Source organism: Oncorhynchus gorbuscha, unplaced genomic scaffold (genome assembly GCF_021184085.1).
Source record: "Oncorhynchus gorbuscha isolate QuinsamMale2020 ecotype Even-year unplaced genomic scaffold, OgorEven_v1.0 Un_scaffold_1844, whole genome shotgun sequence".
Lineage (NCBI taxonomy): Eukaryota > Metazoa > Chordata > Actinopteri > Salmoniformes > Salmonidae > Oncorhynchus > Oncorhynchus gorbuscha.
In genome coordinates, this window is record NW_025746511.1 from 18107 (window position 1) to 45000 (window position 26894).

The following is a 26894-nucleotide window of genomic DNA, read 5'->3' on the forward strand; positions in this document are numbered from 1 at the left end:
CCACCCAATCACGACGGCCCGAGCCTCGTCCTTATTGGTGCCTCCACCCAATCACAACTGACGACGGCCCGAGCCGCGTCCTTATTGGTGCCTCCACCCAATCACAACTGACGACGGCCCGAGCCTCGTCCTTATTGGTGCCTCCACCCAATCACAACTGACGACGGCCCGAGCCTCGTCCTAATTGGTGCTCGCGCTTCCTCTGATTGGCTACCGGTGCAGCGTTGGCCCAACCCTTCCCCACCAACTGTCACAGGAGCTCCCACTTCCTTGTGATTCTGTCCGGGCGCATCGAAGATGGCTTTGAGTGTGGATGGTAGTGGCGACATCAACCAGCGTCCTAATTCATTCACCGAGGCTATTGTAAAGAAATAAAGGATTATCTTGCGTCGATAAGTGAAGTCGGAGAGGCGGCAGAAAAAGTAGTCGCGAGTAGCGTTCATACGCTCGTCGTACTACGGACGGTTCGCTTCCCGGTGCGTGTTTTTTTTTTTTTTTTTGCTCTCCCCCCTGGTTGATTCCGATAGCTAACTAACTGACACTTAAACGACAAATTGTGTAAATATTATCCACAGCTAAGCTAACCTAACCACTGCTGGTTAAAAAAATGGCCACCATGGATAAATTAATGAAGGCCTTTGAATCTCTCAAGTCTTTCCAACAACAACAGGGACCGCCGACGGCCGAGGAGACGGCTCAAAAACAGTACGTCCGTGTTTGTTTATTACGGTCATTGTGTGTTGAGACACTGCTAGCGATGAGTTAAGCTTATACGTGACACATACACGGTAGTTGGCTGGTTAGCTAGCGATGCTAACCTTATAGCTAGCTAGCGATGCTAACCTTATAGCTAGCTAGCGATGCTAACCTTATAGCTAGCTAGCGATGCTAACCTTATAGCTAGCTAGCGATGCTAACCTTATAGCTAGCTAGCGATGCTAACCTTATAGCTAGCTAGCGATGCTAACCTTATAGCTAGCTAGTTAGCGATGTTTACCTTATAGCTAGCCTTATAGCTAGCTAGTTAGCGATGCTAACCTTATAGCTAACTAGCTAGCGATGCTAACCTTATAGCTAGCTAGCGATGCTAACCTTATAGCTAGCTAGTTAGCGATGCTAACCTTATAGCTAGCTAGTTAGCGATGCTAACCTTATAGCTAGCTAGTTAGCGATGCTAACCTTATAGCTAGCTAGCTGTCACCGTCCAGTCCAGGCGACCCTGTCACAACACACACAGCAACACACAGTCTTACACCCCACGTCTATTTGATAGCTGGAGCTTGTAAACAAATGCCAAGGTGGACTAAATATTACGTTATGATTTCACTAAAGTAAAGTCTTGGTAAAAATAAATAAAAATCAAGTTTAATTTCTCTTCTCTCATATACATTGTGCAGATTGACTGATTTTAGTTTCCACCCCCCCACAATCATTCGTTGCTTGTTGTCTAATATACATTATATTATTATAATTATATGTATAATTGATTTCAATACCTTCTGTAGCTCAGTTGGTAGAGCATGACGCTTGTAACGCCAGGGTAGTGGGTTCGATTCCCGGGACCACCCATACGTAGAATGTATGCACACATGACTGTAAGTCGCTTTGGATAAAAGCGTCTGCTAAATGGCATATATTTCTTTAATCAAAGCAACATAATGACATTTGTGTTTGTCACATGCTTGGTAAACAACAGGTGTAGACTAACAGTGACATGCTTACTGACAGGACCTTCCCCAACAATGCAGAGAGAGAGAACATAGAGAAATACTAACAGGAGGAAATACAGAGCCTTGAGAAAGTATTCACACCCCTTGACTTTTTCCACGTTTTGTTGTGTTACAAAGTGGGATGAAAACCGTATTCAATTAGATTTTTTTTCGACAACAATCCACACAAAGTATTCTAATGTCAAAGTGGAAGACAATTTGAACTTTTTCTGTGAAAAATAAATGAAAGACCCCCTGAGATGTTTGAATCACATTTTGGCAGCCATTATAGTTGTGAGTCTCTAAGAGATTTACACACCTGGATTGTACAATATGTGAACATTATTGTTAAAAAATGTATTCCCGCTTTGTGAAGTTGGTTGTTGATCATTGCTAGACAGCCATTTTCAAGTCTTGACATAGATTTTGAAGCTGATTTTAAGTCAACTGTTAGTAGGCCACTCAGGAACATTCAATGTCTTCTTGGTAAGAAACTCCAGTGTATATTTGGCCTTGTTGTAGGTTATTGTCCTGCTGAAAGCAAACTGAATCAGGTTTTCCTTGAGGATTCTTGCCTGTGCTTCGCTCTATTCCATTAATTTTTATCCTAAAAGAAACTCTCTAGTTCTTGCCATTGACAAGCATACCCATAACATGAGTCTGCCACCACCATGCTTGAAAATATGAAGAGTGGTACTCAGAGACGTGTTGGATTTGCCCCAAACATAATGCATTGTATTCAGGACATAAATGTAATTGCTTTGCCACATTTTTCCAGTTTTACTTTAGTGCCCATGTTGCAAACAGGATGCATTATTTGGAATATTTTTTTATTCTGTACAAGCTTCTTTTCCCTCTGTCACTTAGGTTAGTATTGTGGAGTAACTACATTGTTGTTGATCCATCCTCAGTTTTCTATCACAGCCATTAAACTCTGTATCTATTTTACAGTCCCCATTGGCCTCATGGTGAAATCCCTGAGCGGTTTCCTTCCTCTCCGGCAACTGAGTTAGTAGTGACTGACTGTAGTGACTGTATCTTTGTAGTGACTTGGTGTATAGATACACCATCCAAAGGGTAATGAATATCTTCACCATGTTCAAAGTGATATTTTCTACCAATAGGCGCCTTCTTTTTGAATATCCCTCTGAGCACTGGAAAACCTCCCTGGAAAACCTCCCTGGAAAACCTCCCTGGTCTTTGTAGTTGAAACTGCGTTTGAAATTCACTGCTCGACTGATGGACCTTACAGATAATTGTATGTGTTGGGGTACAGAGACGAGGTAGTCATGCAAAAATCATGTTAGACACTATTATTGTAGACAGAGTGAGTCCTTACAACTTGTTATGTGACTTGTTAAGCACAATTTTACTCCTGAACTGATTTAGGCTTGTCAGAACAAAAGGGTGGGAATACTTATTGACTCAAGACATTTCAGCTTTCAATTTGAATTCATTTGTAAAAATAAAAAGTCTTAAAACATAATTCCACTTTGACATGATGGATTATTGTGTGTGTAGGACAGTGACACAATCAAATCGCAGTTGAATCCGTTTTAAATTCAGGCTGTAACAACGAAAGGTGGATGAAAAGTCAAGGGGTGTGAATTATTTCTGAAAGCTCTGTACATATACAGGTAGAGATAAAGTGACCAGGCTACAGGGTAGATAATCAACAGTAGCAGCCAGGTATGTGATGAGTCAGTACATATACAGGTAGAGATAAAGTGACCAGGCTACAGGGTAGATAATCAACAGTAGCAGCCAGGTATGTGATGAGTCAGTACATATACAGGTAGAGATAAAGTGACCAGGCTACAGGGTAGATAATCAACAGTAGCAGCCAGGTATGTGATGAGTCAGTACATATACAGGTAGAGATAAAGTGACCAGGCTACAGGGTAGATAATCAACAGTAGCAGCCAGGTATGTGATGAGTCCGTACATATACAGGTAGAGATAAAGTGACCAGGCTACAGGGGAGATAATCAACAGTAGCAGCCAGGTATGTGATGAGTCAGTACATATACAGGTAGAGATAAAGTGACCAGGCTACAGGGGAGATAATCAACAGTAGCAGTAGCGTATGTGATGAGTCGATGCAGATAGTCCGGCTAGCTGTTAGTTAACAATTTAATGAACCATTTAACAGTGTCAATGTAGGTTGTACAGGCATGTACAGTGACCTTGTAATCAGTCTTACCTTTAGCAATAGACTGGCATCACACACACACACACATTCTCCATTGTTGTTCCACTTCGTTAGGCAAGGTAATGCGACCAGTCTTCTTTTTTCTTGCATGTGCTCTTAATTAACCCTTTGTTACCTGATTTCTCTCTCTCTCTCACACACACACACACACACACACACACACACACACACACACACACACACACACACACACACACACACACACACACTGTTGCTCTTTCTCTCCCCCTCTCCCTCTCTCTCTGTAGGAAGAAAGAGCTGGCCACCACCAAAAAGGACAGAGTGGCCCACTGCATGACCATATGTGAGAACATCATAGCCCAGTCTCTGAGGTAAGCCTGCCCGCCACCACTGATCTGGGATCAGCGTTACCACGGCCAGTGCCGTTATGAACCCATAGGGACTTCATTCATAAAACTGACCCGAGATTACTGTTTATAAGTCATTTGAATACATTACATGTACACACATGCACACGTACATACTCAGGCATGGGGCATGTACAGGCTGACTGACTGACTGACTGACTGACTGACTTGTCAGATGAGGTTTACAGATAATTATGTATACATCCCAAATGGGACCCTTTTCCCACTACTTTCATCAGGCTCTGGTCTAAAGTAGTGCAATATATAGGGAATAGGGTGCCATAGGGCTCTGGTCTAAAGTAGTGCACTATATAGGGAATAGGGTGCCATAGAGCTCTGGTCTAAAGTAGTGCACTATATAGGGAATAGGGTGCCATAGGGCTCTGGTCTAAAGTAGTGCACTATATAGGGAATAGGGTGCCATAGAGCTCTGGTCTAAAGTAGTGCACTATATAGGGAATAGGGTGCCATATTAGGCTATTAGTTGAGGGACAACCAATGTAATTTGCTATTTTTTTTTTCAAATCAAATGTGCTGTTGTTGAAAATGGGTGTTTTACCAGAATGAAGGTCGCCAAATCAACCACCGTAAACACAACTGTCATCTGGCTATATGTTGATCAGGGATACAGTATATTTATATGTTGATCGGGATACAGTATATTTATATGTTGATCGGGGATACAGTATATTTATATGTTGATCGGGGATACAGTATATTTATATGATGATCGGGGATACAGTATATTTATATGTTGATCGGGGATACAGTATATTTATATGTTGATCGGGGATACAGTATATTTATATGTTGATCAGGGATACAGTATATTTATATGTTGATCAGGGATACAGTATATTTATATGTTGATCAGGGATACAGTATATTTATATGTTGATCAGGGATACAGTATATTTATATGTTGATCGGGGATACAGTATATTTATATGTTGATCGGGGATACAGTATATTTATATGTTGATCGGGGATACAGTATATTTATATGTTGATCGGGGATACAGTATATTTATATGATGATCGGGGATACAGTATATTTATATGTTGATCGGGGGATACAGTATATTTATATGTTGATCGGGGGATACAGTATATTTATATGTTGATCAGGGATACAGTATATTTATATGTTGATCAGGGATACAGTATATTTATATGTTGATCAGGGATACAGTATATTTATATGTTGATCAGGGATACAGTATATTTATATGTTGATCAGGGATACAGTATATTTATATGTTGATCGGGGATACAGTAAATTTATGGTTATGTTGATCAGAGACATTACACATCAAAGGGTGTGTGAGAGGGGGGTTATCAGAATGAGGAGTGTGTGGGGGTGGGGTCAGAATGAGGTGTGTGAGGGGAGGGGGGTTGTTATCAGAATGAGGTGTGTGTGTGTGGAGGGGGTATCAGAATGAGGTGTGTGTGGAGGGGGTATCAGAATGAGGTGTGTGTGTGGAGGGGGTATCAGAATGAGGTGTGTGTGTGGGGGGTATCAGAATGAGGTGTGTGTGTGGAGGGGGTATCAGAATGAGGTGTGTGTGGAGGGGGTGTATCAGAATGAGGTGTGTGGGGGGGTGTATCAGAATGAGGTGTGTGAGGGGGGTATATCAGAATGAGGTGTGTGAGGGGGGTATATCAGAATGAGGTGGGTGAGGGGGGTATCAGAATGAGGTGGGTGAGGGGGGGTATCAGAATGAGGTGTGTGTGGGGGGTATCAGAATGAGGTGTGTGAGGGGGGGTGTATCAGAATGAGGTGTGTGAGGGGGGTGTATCAGAACGAGGTGTGTGAGGGGGTATCAGAACGAGGTGTGTGAGGGGGGGTATCAGAACGAGGTGTGTGAGGGGGTGTATCAGAATGAGGTGTGTGAGGGGGGGGGGTGTATCAGAATGAGGTGTGTGTGGAGGGGGTGTATCAGAATGAGGTGTGTGTGGAGGGGGTATCAGAATGAGGTGTCTGTGGAGGGGGTATCAGAATGAGGTGTGTGTGGAGGGGGTATCAGAACGAGGTGTGTGGGGAGGGTGTATCAGAATGAGGTGTGTGAGGGGGGTATATCAGAATGAGGTGTGTGAGGGGGGTATCAGAATGAGGTGGGTGAGGGGGGTATCAGAATGAGGTGTGTGAGGGGGGGTATCAGAATGAGGTGTGTGAGGGGGGGTATCAGAATGAGGTGTGTGAGGGGGTATCAGAATGAGGTGGGTGAGGGGGTATCAGAATGAGGTGGGTGAGGGGGTATCAGAATGAGGTGGGTGAGGGGGTATCAGAACGAGGTGTGTGAGGGGGGGTATCAAAATGAGGTGTGTGAGGGGGTATCAGAATGAGGTGGGTGAGGGGGTATCAGAATGAGGTGGGTGAGGGGGTATCAGAATGAGGTGGGTGAGGGGGTATCAGAATGAGGTGGGTGAGGGGGGTATCAGAATGAGGTGTGTGAGGGGGGGTATCAGAATGAGGTGTGTGGGGGGTATCAGAATGAGGTGTGTGTGGGGGGTATCAGAACGAGGTGTGTGAGGGGGGTATCAGAACGAGGTGTGTGAGGGGGTATCAGAACGAGGTGTGTGAGGGGGGGGGGGGGGGGGGTGGGTATCAGAACGAGGTGTGTGAGGGGGGGTATCAGAACGAGGTGTGTGGGGGAGGGTATCAGAACGAGGTGTGTGAGGGGGGTATCAGAACGAGGTGTGTGAGGGGGGTATCAGAACGAGGTGTGTGAGGGGGGTATCAGAACGAGGTGTGTGAGGGGGGTATCAGAACGAGGTGTGTGAGGGGGGTATCAGAATGAGGTGTGTGTGGAGGGGGTATCAGAATGAGGTGTCTGTGGAGGGGGGGTATCAGAATGAGGTGTGTGTGGAGGGGGTATCAGAACGAGGTGTGTGGGGAGGGGGTGTATCAGAATGAGGTGTGTGGGGGAGGGTATCAGAACGAGGTGTGTGAGGGGGGTATCAGAACGAGGTGTGTGAGGGGGTATCAGAACGAGGTGTGTGAGGGGGGTATCAGAACGAGGTGTGTGAGGGGGGGGTATCAGAATGAGGTGTGTGTGGAGGGGGGGTATCAGAATGAGGTGTCTGTGGAGGGGGGTATCAGAATGAGGTGTGTGTGGAGGGGGTATCAGAACGAGGTGTGTGGGGAGGGTGTATCAGAATGAGGTGTGTGTGAGGGGGTATATCAGAATGAGGTGTGTGAGGGGGTATCAGAATGAGGTGTGTGAGGGGGTATCAGAATGAGGTGTGTGAGGGGGGTATCAGAATGAGGTGTGTGAGGGGGGTATCAGAATGAGGTGGGTGAGGGGGATTATCAGAATGAGGTGGGTGAGGGGGTATCAGAATGAGGTGGGTGAGGGGGTATCAGAATGAGGTGGGTGAGGGGGTATCAGAATGAGGTGGGTGAGGGGGTATCAGAACGAGGTGTGTGAGGGGGGTATCAGAATGAGGTGGGTGAGGGGGTATCAGAATGAGGTGGGTGAGGGGGTATCAGAATGAGGTGGGTGAGGGGGGGGGGTATCAGAATGAGGTGTGTGGGGGGGGTATCAGAACGAGGTGTGTGGGGGGGGTATCAGAACGAGGTGTGTGAGGGGGGGGGTGTATCAGAATGAGGTGTGTGGGGGGAGGGGGTATCAGAACGAGGTGTGTGAGGGGGGTATCAGAACGAGGTGTGTGAGGGGGGGTGGGTATCAGAACGAGGTGTGTGAGGGGGGGTATCAGAACGAGGTGTGTGAGGGGGGGGGTATCAGAATGAGGTGTGTGGGGGAGGGTATCAGAACGAGGTGTGTGAGGGGAGGGTATCAGAACGAGGTGTGTGAGGGGGTATCAGAACGAGGTGTGTGAGGGGGGGGTATCAGAACGAGGTGTGTGAGGGGGGGGTATCAGAACGAGGTGTGTGAGGGGGTATCAGAATGAGGTGTGTGAGGGGGGGTGTATCAGAATGAGGTGTGTGAGGGGGGGTGTCAGAATGAGGTGTGTGAGGGGGGTATCAGAATGAGGTGTGAGGGGGAGGGGGTATCAGAGCGAGGTGTGTGAGGGGGGGTGTATCAGAATGAGGTGTGTGAGGGGGGTATCAGAATGAGGTGGGTGAGGGGGTATCAGAATGAGGTGGGTGAGGGGGTATCAGAATGAGGTGTGTGTTTAATGACAGTTCCTCTCTTGTCTCTATGGCTGTGGGATTAGAACGTCTCCGGAGTTCCAGAAGCTTCTGGGCATCGCCATGGAGATGTTCTTGCTGTGCAGCGACGACAGAGAGTCGGACGTCAGGATGGTGGCAGACGAGTGCCTGAACAAAATCATCAAAGTGAGTGAGGACCCCATCTTCTGCTGTCCTCAGAACTATATGTTATGTCTCTCTTTCTCTATCTAGTTCTCTCTAGTTCTCTCTAACTAGTTCTCTATCTAGTTCGTTCTCTCGTTCTCTCTATCCAGTTCTCTCTTTCTCTCTATCCAGTTCTCTCTTTCTCTCTATCCAGTTCTCTCTTTCTCTCTATCCAGTTCTCTCTCTTTCTCTCTATCTAGTTCTCTCTCTTTCTCTCTATCTAGTTCTTTCTCTCGTTCTCTATCTAGTTCTCTCTATCTAGTTCTCTCTATCTAGTTCTCTCTATCTAGTTCTCTCTATCTAGTTCTCTCTATCTAGTTCTCTCTATCTAGTTCTCTCTATCTAGTTCTCTCTATCTAGTTCTCTCTCTTTCTCTATCCAGTTCTCTCTCTTTCTCTATCTAGTTCTTTCTCTCGTTCTCTATCTAGTTCTCTCTATCTAGTTCTCTCTATCTAGTTCTCTCTATCTAGTTCTCTCTATCTAGTTCTCTCTTTCTCTCTATCTAGTTCTCTCTTTCTCTCTATCTAGTTCTCTCTTTCTCTCTATCTAGTTCTCTCTTTCTCTCTATCTAGTTCTCTCTTTCTCTCTATCTAGTTCTCTCTCTTTCTCTCTATCTAGTTCTCTCTTTCTCTCTATCTAGTTCTCTCTTTCTCTCTATCTAGTTCTCTCTTTCTCTCTATCTAGTTCTCTCTATCTAGTTCTCTCTATCTAGTTCTCTCTATCTAGTTCTCTCTCTTTCTCTATCCAGTTCTCTCTCTTTCTCTATCTAGTTCTTTCTCTCGTTCTCTATCTAGTTCTCTCTATCTAGTTCTCTCTATCTAGTTCTCTCTTTCTCTCTATCTAGTTCTCTCTTTCTCTCTATCTAGTTCTCTCTTTCTCTCTATCTAGTTCTCTCTATCTAGTTCTCTCTTTCTCTCTATCTAGTTCTCTCTATCTAGTTCTCTCTTTCTCTCTATCCAGTTCTCTCTTTCTCTCTATCTAGTTCTCTCTTTCTCTCTATCTAGTTCTCTCTTTCTCTCTATCTAGTTCTCTCTTTCTCTCTATCTAGTTCTCTCTTTCTCTCTATCTAGTTCTCTCTATCTAGTTCTCTCTTTCTCTCTATCTAGTTCTCTCTTTCTCTCTTTCTCTCTATCTAGTTCTCTCTTTCTCTCTATCTAGTTCTCTCTCTTTCTCTCTATCTAGTTCTTTCTCTCGTTCTCTATCTAGTTCTCTCTATCTAGTTCTCTCTATCTAGTTCTCTCTATCTAGTTCTCTCTATCTAGTTCTCTCTATCTAGTTCTCTCTATCTAGTTCTCTCTATCTAGTTCTCTCTATCTAGTTCTCTCTATCTAGTTCTCTCTTTCTCTCTATCTAGTTCTCTCTTTCTCTCTATCTAGTTCTCTCTTTCTCTCTATCTAGTTCTCTCTTTCTCTCTATCTAGTTCTCTCTTTCTCTCTATCTAGTTCTCTCTTTCTCTCTATCTAGTTCTCTCTTTCTCTCTATCTAGTTCTCTCTATCTAGTTCTCTCTATCTAGTTCTCTCTATCTAGTTCTCTCTATCTAGTTCTCTCTTTCTCTCTATCTAGTTCTGTCTGGTTGTAGTTTTTACGTCTCTCTGTCTCTCTCTATCAGGCGCTGATGGACTCCAACCTGCCCAGACTGCAGCTGGAGCTCTACAAAGAAATTAAAAAGGTTTGTAGATAAAGTTGTTGTTGTTATGGAGTCCTGTTGTTATGGAGTCCTGTTGTTATGGAGTCCTGTTGTTATGGAGTCCTGTTGTTATGGAGTCCTGTTGTTATGGAGTCCTGTCGTTATGGAGTCCTCTGTGGTTATGGAGTCCTCTGTGGTTATGGAGTCCTCTGTGGTTATGGAGTCCTCTGTGGTTATGGAGTCCTCTGTGGTTATGGAGTCCTCTGTGGAGGTGTCCCTAACTGAACCCAACAGTAAAGCAGGATAAAGGTGTCCCTAACTGAACCCAACAGTAAAGCAGGATAAAGGAGGTGTCCCTAACTGAACCCAACAGTAAAGCAGGATAAAGGAGGTGTCCCAGGTAGAACCCAGCAGTAAAGCAGGATAAAGGAGGTGTCCCTAACTGAACCCAACAGTAAAGCAGGATAAAGGAGGTGTCCCTAACTGAACCCAACAGTAAAGCAGGATAAAGCAGGTGTCCCTAACTGAACCCAACAGTAAAGCAGGATAAAGGAGGTGTCCCTAACTGAACCCAACAGTAAAGCAGGATAAAGGAGGTGTCCCTAACTGAACCCAACAGTACAGCAGGATAAAGGTGTCCCTAACTGAACCCAACAGTAAAGCAGGATAAAGGAGGTGTCCCTAACTGAACCCAACAGTAAAGCAGGATAAAGCAGGTGTCCCTAACTGAACCCAACAGTAAAGCAGGATAAAGGAGGTGTCCCTAACTGAACCCAACAGTAAAGCAGGATAAAGGAGGTGTCCCTAACTGAACCCAACAGTACAGCAGGATAAAGGTGTCCCTAACTGAACCCAACAGTAAAGCAGGATAAAGGAGTTGTCCCAGGTATAACCCAGCAGTAAAGCAGGATAAAGGAGGTGTCCCTAACTGAACCCAACAGTAAAGCAGGATAAAGGAGGTGTCCCTAACTGAACCCAACAGTAAAGCAGGATAAAGCAGGTGTCCCTAACTGATCCCAACAGTAAAGCAGGATAAAGGAGGTGTCCCTAACTGAACCCAACAGTAAAGCAGGATAAAGCAGGTGTCCCTAACTGAACCCAACAGTAAAGCAGGATAAAGGAGGTGTCCCAAACTGAACCCAACAGTAAAGCAGGATAAAGGAGGTGTCCCTAACTGAACCCAACAGTAAAGCAGGATAAAGGAGGTGTCCCTAACTGAACCCAACAGTAAAGCAGGATAAAGGAGGTGTCCCAAACTGAACCCAACAGTAAAGCAGGATAAAGGAGGTGTCCCAGGTATAACCCAACAGTAAAGCAGGATAAAGGAGGTGTCCCAGGTAGACCCAACAGTAAAGCAGGATAAAGGAGGTGTCCCTAACTCAACCCAACAGTAAAGCAGGATAAAGGAGGTGTCCCAAACTGAACCCAACAGTAAAGCAGGATAAAGGAGGTGTCCCAGGTAGAACCCAGCAGTAAAGCAGGATAAAGGTGTCCCTAACTGAACCCAACAGTAAAGCAGGATAAAGCAGGTGTCCCTAACTGATCCCAACAGTAAAGCAGGATAAAGGAGGTGTCCCTAACTGAACCCAACAGTAAAGCAGGATAAAGCAGGTGTCCCTAACTGAACCCAACAGTAAAGCAGGATAAAGGAGGTGTCCCAAACTGAACCCAACAGTAAAGCAGGATAAAGGAGGTGTCCCAGATATAACCCAACAGTAAAGCGGGATAAAGGAGGTGTCCCTAACTGAACCCAACAGTAAAGCAGGATAAAGGAGGTGTCCCTAACTGAACCCAACAGTAAAGCAGGATAAAGGAGGTGTCCCTAACTGAACCCAACAGTAAAGCAGGATAAAGGTGTCCCTAACTGAACCCAACAGTAAAGCAGGATAAAGGTGTCCCTAACTGAACCCAACAGTAAAGCAGGATAAAGGAGGTGTCCCTAACTGAACCCAACAGTAAAGCAGGATAAAGGAGGTGTCCCAGGTAGAACCCAGCAGTAAAGCAGGATAAAGGAAGTGTCCCTAACTGAACCCAACAGTAAAGCAGGATAAAGCAGGTGTCCCTAACTGATCCCAACAGTAAAGCAGGATAAAGGAGGTGTCCCAAACTGAACCCAACAGTAAAGCATGATAAAGGGGTGTCCCAGATATAACCCAACAGTAAAGCAGGATAAAGGAGGTGTCCCTAACTGAACCCAACAGTAAAGCAGGATAAAGGAGGTGTCCCTAACTGAACCCAACAGTAAAGCAGGATAAAGGAGGTGTCCCAAACTGAACCCAACAGTAAAGCAGGATAAAGGAGGTGTCCCAGGTATAACCCAACAGTAAAGCAGGATAAAGGAGGTGTCCCAGGTAGACCCAACAGTAAAGCAGGATAAAGGAGGTGTCCCTAACTGAACCCAACAGTAAAGCAGGATAAAGGAGGTGTCCCAAACTGAACCCAACAGTAAAGCAGGATAAAGGAGGTGTCCCAGGTATAACCCAACAGTAAAGCAGGATAAAGGAGGTGTCCCAGGTAGACCCAACAGTAAAGCAGGATAAAGGAGGTGTCCCTAACTGAACCCAACAGTAAAGCAGGATAAAGCAGGTGTCCCTAACTGAACCCAACAGTAAAGCAGGATAAAGGAGGTGTCCCTAACTGAACCCAACAGTAAAGCAGGATAAAGGAGGTGTCCCAGGTAGAAGCCAGCAGTAAAGCAGGATAAAGGAGGTGTCCCAGATGGAACCCAACAGTAAAGCACGATAAAGGAGGTGTCCCTAACTGAACCCAACAGTAAAGCAGGATAAAGGTGTCCCTAACTGAACCCAACAGTAAAGCAGGATAAAGGAGGTGTCCCTAACTGAACCCAACAGTAAAGCAGGATAAAGGTGTCCCTAACTGAACCCAACAGTAAAGCAGGATAAAGGAGGTGTCCCAAACTGAACCCAACAGTAAAGCAGGATAAAGGAGGTGTGCCTAACTGAACCCAACAGTAAAGCAGGATAAAGGAGGTGTCCCAGGTAGAACCCAACAGTAAAGCAGGATAAAGGAGGTGTCCCTAACTGAACCCAACAGTAAAGCAGGATAAAGGTGTCCCTAACTGAACCCAACAGTAAAGCAGGATAAAGGAGGTGTCTCTAACTGAACCCAACAGTAAAGCAGGATAAAGCAGGTGTCCCTAACTGAACCCAACAGTAAAGCAGGATAAAGGAGGTGTCCCTAACTGAACCCAACAGTAAAGCAGGATAAAGCAGGTGTCCCTAACTGAACCCAACAGTAAAGCAGGATAAAGGAGGTGTCCCTAACTGAACCCAACAGTAAAGCAGGATAAAGGAGGTGTCCCTAACTGAACCCAACAGTACAGCAGGATAAAGGTGTCCCTAACTGAACCCAACAGTAAAGCAGGATAAAGGAGGTGTCCCTAACTGAACCCAACAGTAAAGCAGGATAAAGCAGGTGTCCCTAACTGAACCCAACAGTAAAGCAGGATAAAGGAGGTGTCCCTAACTGAACCCAACAGTAAAGCAGGATAAAGGAGGTGTCCCTAACTGAACCCAACAGTACAGCAGGATAAAGGTGTCCCTAACTGAACCCAACAGTAAAGCAGGATAAAGGAGTTGTCCCAGGTATAACCCAGCAGTAAAGCAGGATAAAGGAGGTGTCCCTAACTGAACCCAACAGTAAAGCAGGATAAAGGAGGTGTCCCTAACTGAACCCAACAGTAAAGCAGGATAAAGGAGGTGTCCCAGGTATAACCCAGCAGTAAAGCAGGATAAAGCAGGTGTCCCTAACTGAACCCAACAGTAAAGCAGGATAAAGCAGGGAGGTGTCCCTAACTGAACCCAACAGTAAAGCAGGATAAAGGAGGTGTCCCTAACTGAACCCAACAGTAAAGCAGGATAAAGGTGTCCCTAACTGAACCCAACAGTAAAGCAGGATAAAGGAGGTGTCCCTAACTGAACCCAACAGTAAAGCAGGATAAAGCAGGTGTCCCTAACTGAACCCAACAGTAAAGCAGGATAAAGGAGGTGTCCCTAACTGAACCCAACAGTAAAGCAGGATAAAGGAGGTGTCCCTAACTGAACCCAACAGTACAGCAGGATAAAGGTGTCCCTAACTGAACCCAACAGTAAAGCAGGATAAAGGAGGTGTCCCAGGTATAACCCAGCAGTAAAGCAGGATAAAGGAGGTGTCCCTAACTGAACCCAACAGTAAAGCAGGATAAAGGAGGTGTCCCTAACTGAACCCAACCGTACAGAAGGATAAAGGAGGTGTCCCTAACTGAACCCAACCGTACAGAAGGATAAAGGAGGTGTCCCTAACTGAACCCAACAGTAAAGCAGGATAAAGGAGGTGTCCCTAACTGAACCCAACCGTACAGAAGGATAAAGGAGGTGTCCCTAACTGAACACAACAGTAAAGCAGGATAAAGGAGGTGTCCCAGGTGGAACCCAACAGTAAGGCAGGATAAAGCCTTAACCCCTCCATACTGTAGTGTACTACTTTTGAGTGCTATGGATCCTCGTCCAAAGTGGTGCACTACACAGGGAATAGACTGCCATTTGGGACAGATAGAAAGCACATATACAGGTATAGTCTACATGTCAGGTAGTGATTGAGTGTTTCCTACAGGTACTACATTTCTGGGTGTGTGAGACAGTCATTGGAAGAAAACACATTTATTTAATTTTGATTGGTACGTTTTTCTATTCTACCTGTTTTATTGAAATGTTGATATCACCCTAATAAGTGTGCGTGCTGAAATACACTGCAATGTGACTGCAGGGGCTAATGTTTTCAATACGCACTACCTCATCCACATCTCCCCAGAGCAGACACACGCCCTAATCACATGGTGATTCTGCCAAGATCGCTCACTTGGAAGGAAACGTCCGTTTCTTTCCCCCCGACTCAACAGTCGGGATTACCGTTGAAAGGCATAGAATGTGAACGGTGCATATGATATACCGTTCTGATATCACTGAATATCGCCTCGTCGTGCAGGATTTCAGCACTCGTGACGCTCAACAACAACAAAAAAAGCCGTTCCCCATCCACCCAATCACCCAATCACTGCTGACAACGGCCCTAGCCTCGTCCTTATTGGTGCCTCCACCCAATCACGACGGCCCGAGCCTCGTCCTTATTGGTGCCTCCACCCAATCACAACTGACGACGGCCCGAGCCGCGTCCTTATTGGTGCCTCCACCCAATCACAACTGACGACGGCCCGAGCCTCGTCCTTATTGGTGCCTCCACCCAATCACAACTGACGACGGCCCGAGCCTCGTCCTAATTGGTGCTCGCGCTTCCTCTGATTGGCTACCGGTGCAGCGTTGGCCCAACCCTTCCCCACCAACTGTCACAGGAGCTCCCACTTCCTTGTGATTCTGTCCGGGCGCATCGAAGATGGCTTTGAGTGTGGATGGTAGTGGCGACATCAACCAGCGTCCTAATTCATTCACCGAGGCTATTGTAAAGAATTAAAGGATTATCTTGCGTCGATAAGTGAAGTCGGAGAGGCGGCAGAAAAAGTAGTCGCGAGTAGCGTTCATACGCTCGTCGTACTACGGACGGTTCGCTTCCCGGTGCGTGTTTTTTTTTTTTTTTTTTGCTCTCCCCCTGGTTGATTCCGATAGCTAACTAACTGACACTTAAACGACAAATTGTGTAAATATTATCCACAGCTAAGCTAACCTAACCACTGCTGGTTAAAAAAATGGCCACCATGGATAAATTAATGAAGGCCTTTGAATCTCTCAAGTCTTTCCAACAACAACAGGGACCGCCGACGGCCGAGGAGACGGCTCAAAAACAGTACGTCCGTGTTTGTTTATTACGGTCATTGTGTGTTGAGACACTGCTAGCGATGAGTTAAGCTTATACGTGACACATACACGGTAGTTGGCTGGTTAGCTAGCGATGCTAACCTTATAGCTAGCTAGCGATGCTAACCTTATAGCTAGCTAGCGATGCTAACCTTATAGCTAGCTAGCGATGCTAACCTTATAGCTAGCTAGCGATGCTAACCTTATAGCTAGCTAGCGATGCTAACCTTATAGCTAGCTAGCGATGCTAACCTTATAGCTAGCTAGTTAGCGATGTTTACCTTATAGCTAGCCTTATAGCTAGCTAGTTAGCGATGCTAACCTTATAGCTAACTAGCTAGCGATGCTAACCTTATAGCTAGCTAGCGATGCTAACCTTATAGCTAGCTAGTTAGCGATGCTAACCTTATAGCTAGCTAGTTAGCGATGCTAACCTTATAGCTAGCTAGTTAGCGATGCTAACCTTATAGCTAGCTAGCTGTCACCGTCCAGTCCAGGCGACCCTGTCACAACACACACAGCAACACACAGTCTTACACCCCACGTCTATTTGATAGCTGGAGCTTGTAAACAAATGCCAAGGTGGACTAAATATTACGTTATGATTTCACTAAAGTAAAGTCTTGGTAAAAATAAATAAAAATCAAGTTTAATTTCTCTTCTCTCATATACATTGTGCAGATTGACTGATTTTAGTTTCCACCCCCCCACAATCATTCGTTGCTTGTTGTCTAATATACATTATATTATTATAATTATATGTATAATTGATTTCAATACCTTCTGTAGCTCAGTTGGTAGAGCATGACGCTTGTAACGCCAGGGTAGTGGGTTCGATTCCCGGGACCACCCATACGTAGAATGTATGCACACATGACTGTAAGTCGCTTTGGATAAAAGCGTCTGCTAAATGGCATATATTTCTTTAATCAAAGCAACATAATGACATTTGTGTTTGTCACATGCTTGGTAAACAACAGGTGTAGACTAACAGTGACATGCTTACTGACAGGACCTTCCCCAACAATGCAGAGAGAGAGAGAACATAGAGAAATACTAACAGGAGGAAATACAGAGCCTTGAGAAAGTATTCACACCCCTTGACTTTTTCCACGTTTTGTTGTGTTACAAAGTGGGATGAAAACCGTATTCAATTAGATTTTTTTTCGACAACAATCCACACAAAGTATTCTAATGTCAAAGTGGAAGACAATTTGAACTTTTTCTGTGAAAAATAAATGAAAGACCCCTGAGATGTTTGAATCACATTTTGGCAGCCATTATAGTTGTGAGTCTCTAAGAGATTTACACACCTGGATTGTACAATATGTGAACATTATTGTTAAAAAATGTATTCCCGCTTTGTGAAGTTGGTTGTTGATCATTGCTAGACAGCCATTTTCAAGTCTTGACATAGATTTTGAAGCTGATTTTAAGTCAACTGTTAGTAGGCCACTCAGGAACATTCAATGTCTTCTTGGTAAGAAACTCCAGTGTATATTTGGCCTTGTTGTAGGTTATTGTCCTGCTGAAAGCAAACTGAATCAGGTTTTCCTTGAGGATTCTTGCCTGTGCTTCGCTCTATTCCATTAATTTTTATCCTAAAAGAAACTCTCTAGTTCTTGCCATTGACAAGCATACCCATAACATGAGTCTGCCACCACCATGCTTGAAAATATGAAGAGTGGTACTCAGAGACGTGTTGGATTTGCCCCAAACATAATGCATTGTATTCAGGACATAAATGTAATTGCTTTGCCACATTTTTCCAGTTTTACTTTAGTGCCCATGTTGCAAACAGGATGCATTATTTGGAATATTTTTTTATTCTGTACAAGCTTCTTTTCCCTCTGTCACTTAGGTTAGTATTGTGGAGTAACTACATTGTTGTTGATCCATCCTCAGTTTTCTATCACAGCCATTAAACTCTGTATCTATTTTACAGTCCCCATTGGCCTCATGGTGAAATCCCTGAGCGGTTTCCTTCCTCTCCGGCAACTGAGTTAGTAGTGACTGACTGTAGTGACTGTATCTTTGTAGTGACTTGGTGTATAGATACACCATCCAAAGGGTAATGAATATCTTCACCATGTTCAAAGTGATATTTTCTACCAATAGGCGCCTTCTTTTTGAATATCCCTCTGAGCACTGGAAAACCTCCCTGGAAAACCTCCCTGGAAAACCTCCCTGGTCTTTGTAGTTGAAACTGCGTTTGAAATTCACTGCTCGACTGATGGACCTTACAGATAATTGTATGTGTTGGGGTACAGAGACGAGGTAGTCATGCAAAAATCATGTTAGACACTATTATTGTAGACAGAGTGAGTCCTTACAACTTGTTATGTGACTTGTTAAGCACAATTTTACTCCTGAACTGATTTAGGCTTGTCAGAACAAAAGGGTGGGAATACTTATTGACTCAAGACATTTCAGCTTTCAATTTGAATTCATTTGTAAAAATAAAAAAGTCTTAAAACATAATTCCACTTTGACATGATGGATTATTGTGTGTGTAGGACAGTGACACAATCAAATCGCAGTTGAATCCGTTTTAAATTCAGGCTGTAACAACGAAAGGTGGATGAAAAGTCAAGGGGTGTGAATTATTTCTGAAAGCTCTGTACATATACAGGTAGAGATAAAGTGACCAGGCTACAGGGTAGATAATCAACAGTAGCAGCCAGGTATGTGATGAGTCAGTACATATACAGGTAGAGATAAAGTGACCAGGCTACAGGGTAGATAATCAACAGTAGCAGCCAGGTATGTGATGAGTCAGTACATATACAGGTAGAGATAAAGTGACCAGGCTACAGGGTAGATAATCAACAGTAGCAGCCAGGTATGTGATGAGTCAGTACATATACAGGTAGAGATAAAGTGACCAGGCTACAGGGTAGATAATCAACAGTAGCAGCCAGGTATGTGATGAGTCCGTACATATACAGGTAGAGATAAAGTGACCAGGCTACAGGGGAGATAATCAACAGTAGCAGCCAGGTATGTGATGAGTCAGTACATATACAGGTAGAGATAAAGTGACCAGGCTACAGGGGAGATAATCAACAGTAGCAGTAGCGTATGTGATGAGTCGATGCAGATAGTCCGGCTAGCTGTTAGTTAACAATTTAATGAACCATTTAACAGTGTCAATGTAGGTTGTACAGGCATGTACAGTGACCTTGTAATCAGTCTTACCTTTAGCAATAGACTGGCATCACACACACACACACATTCTCCATTGTTGTTCCACTTCGTTAGGCAAGGTAATGCGACCAGTCTTCTTTTTTTCTTGCATGTGCTCTTAATTAACCCTTTGTTACCTGATTTCTCTCTCTCTCTCACACACACACACACACACACACACACACACACACACACACACACACACACACACACACACACACACACACTGTTGCTCTTTCTCTCCCCTCTCCCTCTCTCTCTGTAGGAAGAAAGAGCTGGCCACCACCAAAAAGGACAGAGTGGCCCACTGCATGACCATATGTGAGAACATCATAGCCCAGTCTCTGAGGTAAGCCTGCCCGCCACCACTGATCTGGGATCAGCGTTACCCACGGCCAGTGCCGTTATGAACCCATAGGGACTTCATTCATAAAACTGACCCGAGATTACTGTTTATAAGTCATTTGAATACATTACATGTACACACATGCACACGTACATACTCAGGCATGGGGCATGTACAGGCTGACTGACTGACTGACTGACTGACTGACTTGTCAGATGAGGTTTACAGATAATTATGTATACATCCCAAATGGGACCCTTTTCCCACTACTTTCATCAGGCTCTGGTCTAAAGTAGTGCAATATATAGGGAATAGGGTGCCATAGGGCTCTGGTCTAAAGTAGTGCACTATATAGGGAATAGGGTGCCATAGAGCTCTGGTCTAAAGTAGTGCACTATATAGGGAATAGGGTGCCATAGGGCTCTGGTCTAAAGTAGTGCACTATATAGGGAATAGGGTGCCATAGAGCTCTGGTCTAAAGTAGTGCACTATATAGGGAATAGGGTGCCATATTAGGCTATTAGTTGAGGGACAACCAATGTAATTTGCTATTTTTTTCAAATCAAATGTGCTGTTGTTGAAAATGGGTGTTTTACCAGAATGAAGGTCGCCAAATCAACCACCGTAAACACAACTGTCATCTGGCTATATGTTGATCAGGGATACAGTATATTTATATGTTGATCGGGGATACAGTATATTTATATGTTGATCGGGATACAGTATATTTATATGTTGATCGGGGATACAGTATATTTATATGATGATCGGGGATACAGTATATTTATATGTTGATCGGGGATACAGTATATTTATATGTTGATCGGGGGATACAGTATATTTATATGTTGATCAGGGATACAGTATATTTATATGTTGATCAGGGATACAGTATATTTATATGTTGATCAGGGATACAGTATATTTATATGTTGATCAGGGATACAGTATATTTATATGTTGATCGGGGATACAGTATATTTATATGTTGATCGGGGATACAGTATATTTATATGTTGATCGGGGATACAGTATATTTATATGTTGATCGGGATACAGTATATTTATATGATGATCAGGGATACAGTATATTTATATGTTGATCAGGGATACAGTATATTTATATGTTGATCGGGATACAGTATATTTATATGTTGATCAGGGATACAGTATATTTATATGTTGATCAGGATACAGTATATTTATATGTTGATCAGGGATACAGTATATTTATATGTTGATCAGGGATACAGTATATTTATATGTTGATCAGGGATACAGTATATTTATATGTTGATCGGGATACAGTAAATTTATGGTTATGTTGATCAGAGACATTACACATCAAAGGGTGTGTGAGAGGGGGGTTATCAGAATGAGGAGTGTGTGGGGGTGGGGTCAGAATGAGGTGTGTGAGGGGAGGGGGGGGTTGTTATCAGAATGAGGTGTGTGTGTGTGGAGGGGGGTATCAGAATGAGGTGTGTGTGGAGGGGGTATCAGAATGAGGTGTGTGTGTGGAGGGGGTATCAGAATGAGGTGTGTGTGTGGGGGGTATCAGAATGAGGTGTGTGTGTGGAGGGGGTATCAGAATGAGGTGTGTGTGGAGGGGGGTGTATCAGAATGAGGTGTGTGGGGGGTGTATCAGAATGAGGTGTGTGAGGGGGGTATATCAGAATGAGGTGTGTGAGGGGGGGTATATCAGAATGAGGTGGGTGAGGGGGGTATCAGAATGAGGTGGGTGAGGGGGGTATCAGAATGAGGTGTGTGAGGGGGTATCAGAATGAGGTGTGTGAGGGGGGGTGTATCAGAATGAGGTGTGTGAGGGGGGGGTGTATCAGAACGAGGTGTGTGAGGGGGTATCAGAACGAGGTGTGTGAGGGGGGTATCAGAACGAGGTGTGTGAGGGGGGTGTATCAGAATGAGGTGTGTGAGGGGGGTGTATCAGAATGAGGTGTGTGTGGAGGGGTGTATCAGAATGAGTGTGTGTGGAGGGGGGTATCAGAATGAGGTGTCTGTGGAGGGGGTATCAGAATGAGGTGTGTGTGGAGGGGGTATCAGAACGAGGTGTGTGGGGAGGGGGTGTATCAGAATGAGGTGTGTGAGGGGGGGGTATATCAGAATGAGGTGTGTGAGGGGGGGTATCAGAATGAGGTGGGTGAGGGGGGTATCAGAATGAGGTGTGTGAGGGGGTATCAGAATGAGGTGTGTGAGGGGGTATCAGAATGAGGTGTGTGAGGGGGTATCAGAATGAGGTGGGTGAGGGGGTATCAGAATGAGGTGGGTGAGGGGGTATCAGAATGAGGTGGGTGAGGGGGGTATCAGAACGAGGTGTGTGAGGGGGGGTATCAAAATGAGGTGTGTGAGGGGGGTATCAGAATGAGGTGGGTGAGGGGGGTATCAGAATGAGGTGGGTGGGGGGGGTATCAGAATGAGGTGGGTGAGGGGGTATCAGAATGAGGTGGGTGAGGGGGTATCAGAATGAGGTGTGTGTGGGGGGTATCAGAATGAGGTGTGTGGGGGGGGGTATCAGAATGAGGTGTGTGGGGGGTATCAGAACGAGGGTGTGAGGGGGGTATCAGAACGAGGTGTGTGAGGGGGGGTATCAGAACGAGGTGTGTGAGGGGGGTGGGTATCAGAACGAGGTGTGTGAGGGGGGGGGTATCAGAACGAGGTGTGGGGGGAGGGTATCAGAACGAGGTGTGTGAGGGGGGGTATCAGAACGAGGTGTGTGAGGGGGTATCAGAACGAGGTGTGTGAGGGGGGGGGTATCAGAACGAGGTGTGTGAGGGGGTATCAGAACGAGGTGTGTGTGGGGGGGGTATCAGAATGAGGTGTGTGTGGAGGGGGGGGTATCAGAATGAGGTGTCTGTGGAGGGGGTATCAGAATGAGGTGTGTGTGGAGGGGGTATCAGAACGAGGTGTGTGGGGAGGGGGTGTATCAGAATGAGGTGTGTGGGGGAGGGTATCAGAACGAGGTGTGTGAGGGGGGGGTATCAGAACGAGGTGTGTGAGGGGGGGTATCAGAACGAGGTGTGTGTGGGGGGGGTATCAGAACGAGGTGTGTGAGGGGGGGTATCAGAATGAGGTGTGTGTGGGGGGGGGTATCAGAATGAGGTGTCTGTGGGGGGGTATCAGAATGAGGTGTGTGTGGAGGGGGGTATCAGAACGAGGTGTGTGGGGGGGGTGTATCAGAATGAGGTGTGTGAGGGGGGGTATATCAGAATGAGGTGTGTGAGGGGGGGTATCAGAATGAGGTGTGTGAGGGGGGTATCAGAATGAGGTGTGTGAGGGGGGTATCAGAATGAGGTGTGTGAGGGGGGTATCAGAATGAGGTGGGTGAGGGGATTATCAGAATGAGGTGGGTGAGGGGGTATCAGAATGAGGTGGGTGAGGGGGTATCAGAATGAGGTGGGTGAGGGGGGTATCAGAATGAGGTGGGTGAGGGGGGTATCAGAACGAGGTGTGTGAGGGGGTATCAGAATGAGGTGGGTGAGGGGGGTATCAGAATGAGGTGGGTGAGGGGGGTATCAGAATGAGGTGGGTGAGGGGGGTATCAGAATGAGGTGTGTGGGGGGGGTATCAGAACGAGGTGTGTGAGGGGGGGTATCAGAACGAGGTGTGTGAGGGGGGGTGTATCAGAATGAGGTGTGTGGGGGAGGGGGTATCAGAACGAGGTGTGTGAGGGGGGTATCAGAACGAGGTGTGTGAGGGGGGTGGGTATCAGAACGAGGTGTGTGAGGGGGGGGGGTATCAGAACGAGGTGTGTGAGGGGGGTATCAGAATGAGGTGTGTGGGGGAGGGTATCAGAACGAGGTGTGTGAGGGGAGGGTATCAGAACGAGGTGTGTGAGGGGGTATCAGAACGAGGTGTGTGAGGGGGGTATCAGAACGAGGTGTGTGAGGGGGGGTATCAGAACGAGGTGTGTGAGGGGGTATCAGAATGAGGTGTGTGAGGGGGGTGTATCAGAATGAGGTGTGTGAGGGGGTGTCAGAATGAGGTGTGTGAGGGGGGGGGTATCAGAATGAGGTGTGAGGGGGGGGTATCAGAACGAGGTGTGTGAGGGGGGGTGTATCAGAATGAGGTGTGTGAGGGGGGTATCAGAATGAGGTGGGTGAGGGGGTATCAGAATGAGGTGGGTGAGGGGGGGTATCAGAATGAGGTGTGTGTTTAATGACAGTTCCTCTCTTGTCTCTATGGCTGTGGGATTAGAACGTCTCCGGAGTTCCAGAAGCTTCTGGGCATCGCCATGGAGATGTTCTTGCTGTGCAGCGACGACAGAGAGTCGGACGTCAGGATGGTGGCAGACGAGTGCCTGAACAAAATCATCAAAGTGAGTGAGGACCCCATCTTCTGCTGTCCTCAGAACTATATGTTATGTCTCTCTTTCTCTATCTAGTTCTCTCTAGTTCTCTCTAACTAGTTCTCTATCTAGTTCGTTCTCTCGTTCTCTCTATCCAGTTCTCTCTTTCTCTCTATCCAGTTCTCTCTTTCTCTCTATCCAGTTCTCTCTTTCTCTCTATCCAGTTCTCTCTCTTTCTCTCTATCTAGTTCTCTCTCTTTCTCTCTATCTAGTTCTTTCTCTCGTTCTCTATCTAGTTCTCTCTATCTAGTTCTCTCTATCTAGTTCTCTCTATCTAGTTCTCTCTATCTAGTTCTCTCTATCTAGTTCTCTCTATCTAGTTCTCTCTATCTAGTTCTCTCTATCTAGTTCTCTCTCTTTCTCTATCCAGTTCTCTCTCTTTCTCTATCTAGTTCTTTCTCTCGTTCTCTATCTAGTTCTCTCTATCTAGTTCTCTCTATCTAGTTCTCTCTATCTAGTTCTCTCTATCTAGTTCTCTCTTTCTCTCTATCTAGTTCTCTCTTTCTCTCTATCTAGTTCTCTCTTTCTCTCTATCTAGTTCTCTCTTTCTCTCTATCTAGTTCTCTCTTTCTCTCTATCTAGTTCTCTCTCTTTCTCTCTATCTAGTTCTCTCTTTCTCTCTATCTAGTTCTCTCTTTCTCTCTATCTAGTTCTCTCTTTCTCTCTATCTAGTTCTCTCTATCTAGTTCTCTCTATCTAGTTCTCTCTATCTAGTTCTCTCTCTTTCTCTATCCAGTTCTCTCTCTTTCTCTATCTAGTTCTTTCTCTCGTTCTCTATCTAGTTCTCTCTATCTAGTTCTCTCTATCTAGTTCTCTCTTTCTCTCTATCTAGTTCTCTCTTTCTCTCTATCTAGTTCTCTCTTTCTCTCTATCTAGTTCTCTCTATCTAGTTCTCTCTTTCTCTCTATCTAGTTCTCTCTATCTAGTTCTCTCTTTCTCTCTATCCAGTTCTCTCTTTCTCTCTATCTAGTTCTCTCTTTCTCTCTATCTAGTTCTCTCTTTCTCTCTATCTAGTTCTCTCTTTCTCTCTATCTAGTTCTCTCTTTCTCTCTATCTAGTTCTCTCTATCTAGTTCTCTCTTTCTCTCTATCTAGTTCTCTCTTTCTCTCTTTCTCTCTATCTAGTTCTCTCTTTCTCTCTATCTAGTTCTCTCTCTTTCTCTCTATCTAGTTCTTTCTCTCGTTCTCTATCTAGTTCTCTCTATCTAGTTCTCTCTATCTAGTTCTCTCTATCTAGTTCTCTCTATCTAGTTCTCTCTATCTAGTTCTCTCTATCTAGTTCTCTCTATCTAGTTCTCTCTATCTAGTTCTCTCTATCTAGTTCTCTCTTTCTCTCTATCTAGTTCTCTCTTTCTCTCTATCTAGTTCTCTCTTTCTCTCTATCTAGTTCTCTCTTTCTCTCTATCTAGTTCTCTCTTTCTCTCTATCTAGTTCTCTCTTTCTCTCTATCTAGTTCTCTCTTTCTCTCTATCTAGTTCTCTCTATCTAGTTCTCTCTATCTAGTTCTCTCTATCTAGTTCTCTCTATCTAGTTCTCTCTTTCTCTCTATCTAGTTCTGTCTGGTTGTAGTTTTACGTCTCTCTGTCTCTCTCTATCAGGCGCTGATGGACTCCAACCTGCCCAGACTGCAGCTGGAGCTCTACAAAGAAATTAAAAAGGTTTGTAGATAAAGTTGTTGTTGTTATGGAGTCCTGTTGTTATGGAGTCCTGTTGTTATGGAGTCCTGTTGTTATGGAGTCCTGTTGTTATGGAGTCCTGTTGTTATGGAGTCCTGTCGTTATGGAGTCCTCTGTGGTTATGGAGTCCTCTGTGGTTATGGAGTCCTCTGTGGTTATGGAGTCCTCTGTGGTTATGGAGTCCTCTGTGGTTATGGAGTCCTCTGTGGTTATGGAGTCCTCTGTGGTTATGGAGTCCTCTGTGGTTATGGAGTCCTCTGTGGTTATGGAGTCCTCTGTGGTTATGGAGTCCTCTGTGGTTATGGAGTCCTCTGTGGTTATGGAGTCCTCTGTGGTTATGGAGTCCTCTGTGGTTATGGAGTCCTCTGTGGTTATGGAGTCCTCTGTGGTTATGGAGTCCTCTGTGGTTATGGAGTCCTCTGTGGTTATGGAGTCCTCTGTGGTTATGGAGTCCTCTGTGGTTATGGAGTCCTCTGTGGTTATGGAGTCCTCTGTGGTTATGGAGTCCTCTGTGGTTATGGAGTCCTCTGTGGTTATGGAGTCCTGTTCACTGATCCTCAATGGATCGATGTGGTAACTGATGATGATGAAGAGTAAGACGAATATTATGACAAATGTTAATTGTGATTGACTGTGGTGGTTTTGGTTATGATGACGAGGGAAAATATCAGGATGGTAATGTTTATGTTGATGATGATGATGGACATGTTGATGAAGATGATGACGATAAAGGTGTGTGTGTGTGTTAGAACGGTGCCTCTCGGAGCCTGAGGGCTGCTCTCTGGAGATTCGCTGAGCTAGCACACCTCGTCAGACCACAGAAATGCAGGTAGGACACACACACACACACACACACACACACACACACACACACACACACACCACACACCACACACCACACACCACACACCACACACCACACACCACACACACACACACACACACACCTGAGTAGACGCAGTCAGCATTTTTGTCCTGTGGGGTAATACTATGAGGTGTTGGGTCCTGTGGGGTAATACTATGAGGTGGGGTAATACTATGAGGTGGGGTAATACTATGAGGTGGGGTAATACTATGAGGTGGGGTAATACTATGAGGTGGGGTAATACTATGAGGTGTTGGGTCCTGTGGGGTAATACTATGAGGTGGGGTAATACTATGAGGTGTTGGGTCCTGTGGGGTAATACTATGAGGTGGGGTAATACTATGAGGTGTTGGTCCTGTGGGGTAATACTATGAGGTGGGGTAATACTATGAGGTGTTGGTCCTGTGGGGTAATACT

At 45.2% G+C, this 26894-nt stretch overlaps 2 protein-coding genes across 3 annotated transcripts in view; both read left to right on the forward strand.

Annotated features, from left to right (window-relative positions):
• Nucleotides 1-264: 264 nt before the first annotated feature.
• On the forward strand, nt 265-15440 carry LOC124024373 (huntingtin-like). The gene is made up of 5 exons (XM_046338311.1): nt 265-705; nt 4170-4253; nt 8472-8592; nt 10221-10280; nt 15222-15440. The coding sequence occupies exons 1-5, from the start codon at nt 608-610 to the stop codon at nt 15438-15440; spliced, it is 582 nt and encodes a 193-aa protein (XP_046194267.1). The 5' UTR covers nt 265-607.
• Nucleotides 15441-15600: 160 nt separating this feature from the next.
• LOC124024375 (huntingtin-like) overlaps nt 15601-26894 on the forward strand; it is a 28918-nt gene continuing 17624 nt past the window's right edge. Inside the window, exons 1-5 of one of the 2 annotated variants that reach the window (XM_046338312.1) lie at nt 15601-16034; nt 19497-19580; nt 23775-23907; nt 25535-25594; nt 26362-26441. In XM_046338312.1, coding sequence (XP_046194268.1) covers nt 15937-16034; nt 19497-19580; nt 23775-23907; nt 25535-25594; nt 26362-26441 — 455 coding nt within the window. In that variant the 5' untranslated portion in view covers nt 15601-15936. The remainder of the gene's footprint in view (nt 16035-19496; nt 19581-23774; nt 23908-25534; nt 25595-26361; nt 26442-26894) is intronic. The other variant, XM_046338313.1, reaches the window with a different exon arrangement.

Bases quoted from the DNA above. Each gene is read 5' to 3' on its own strand.
- LOC124024373 (XM_046338311.1), top strand. From the start codon at position 608: ATGGCCACCATGGATAAATTAATGAAGGCCTTTGAATCTCTCAAGTCT. The intron at 706-4,169 runs GTACGTCCGTGT...CTCTCTCTGTAG, and splicing joins GAGGAGACGGCTCAAAAACA to GAAGAAAGAGCTGGCCACCA. The intron at 4,254-8,471 runs GTAAGCCTGCCC...CTGTGGGATTAG, and splicing joins ATCATAGCCCAGTCTCTGAG to AACGTCTCCGGAGTTCCAGA.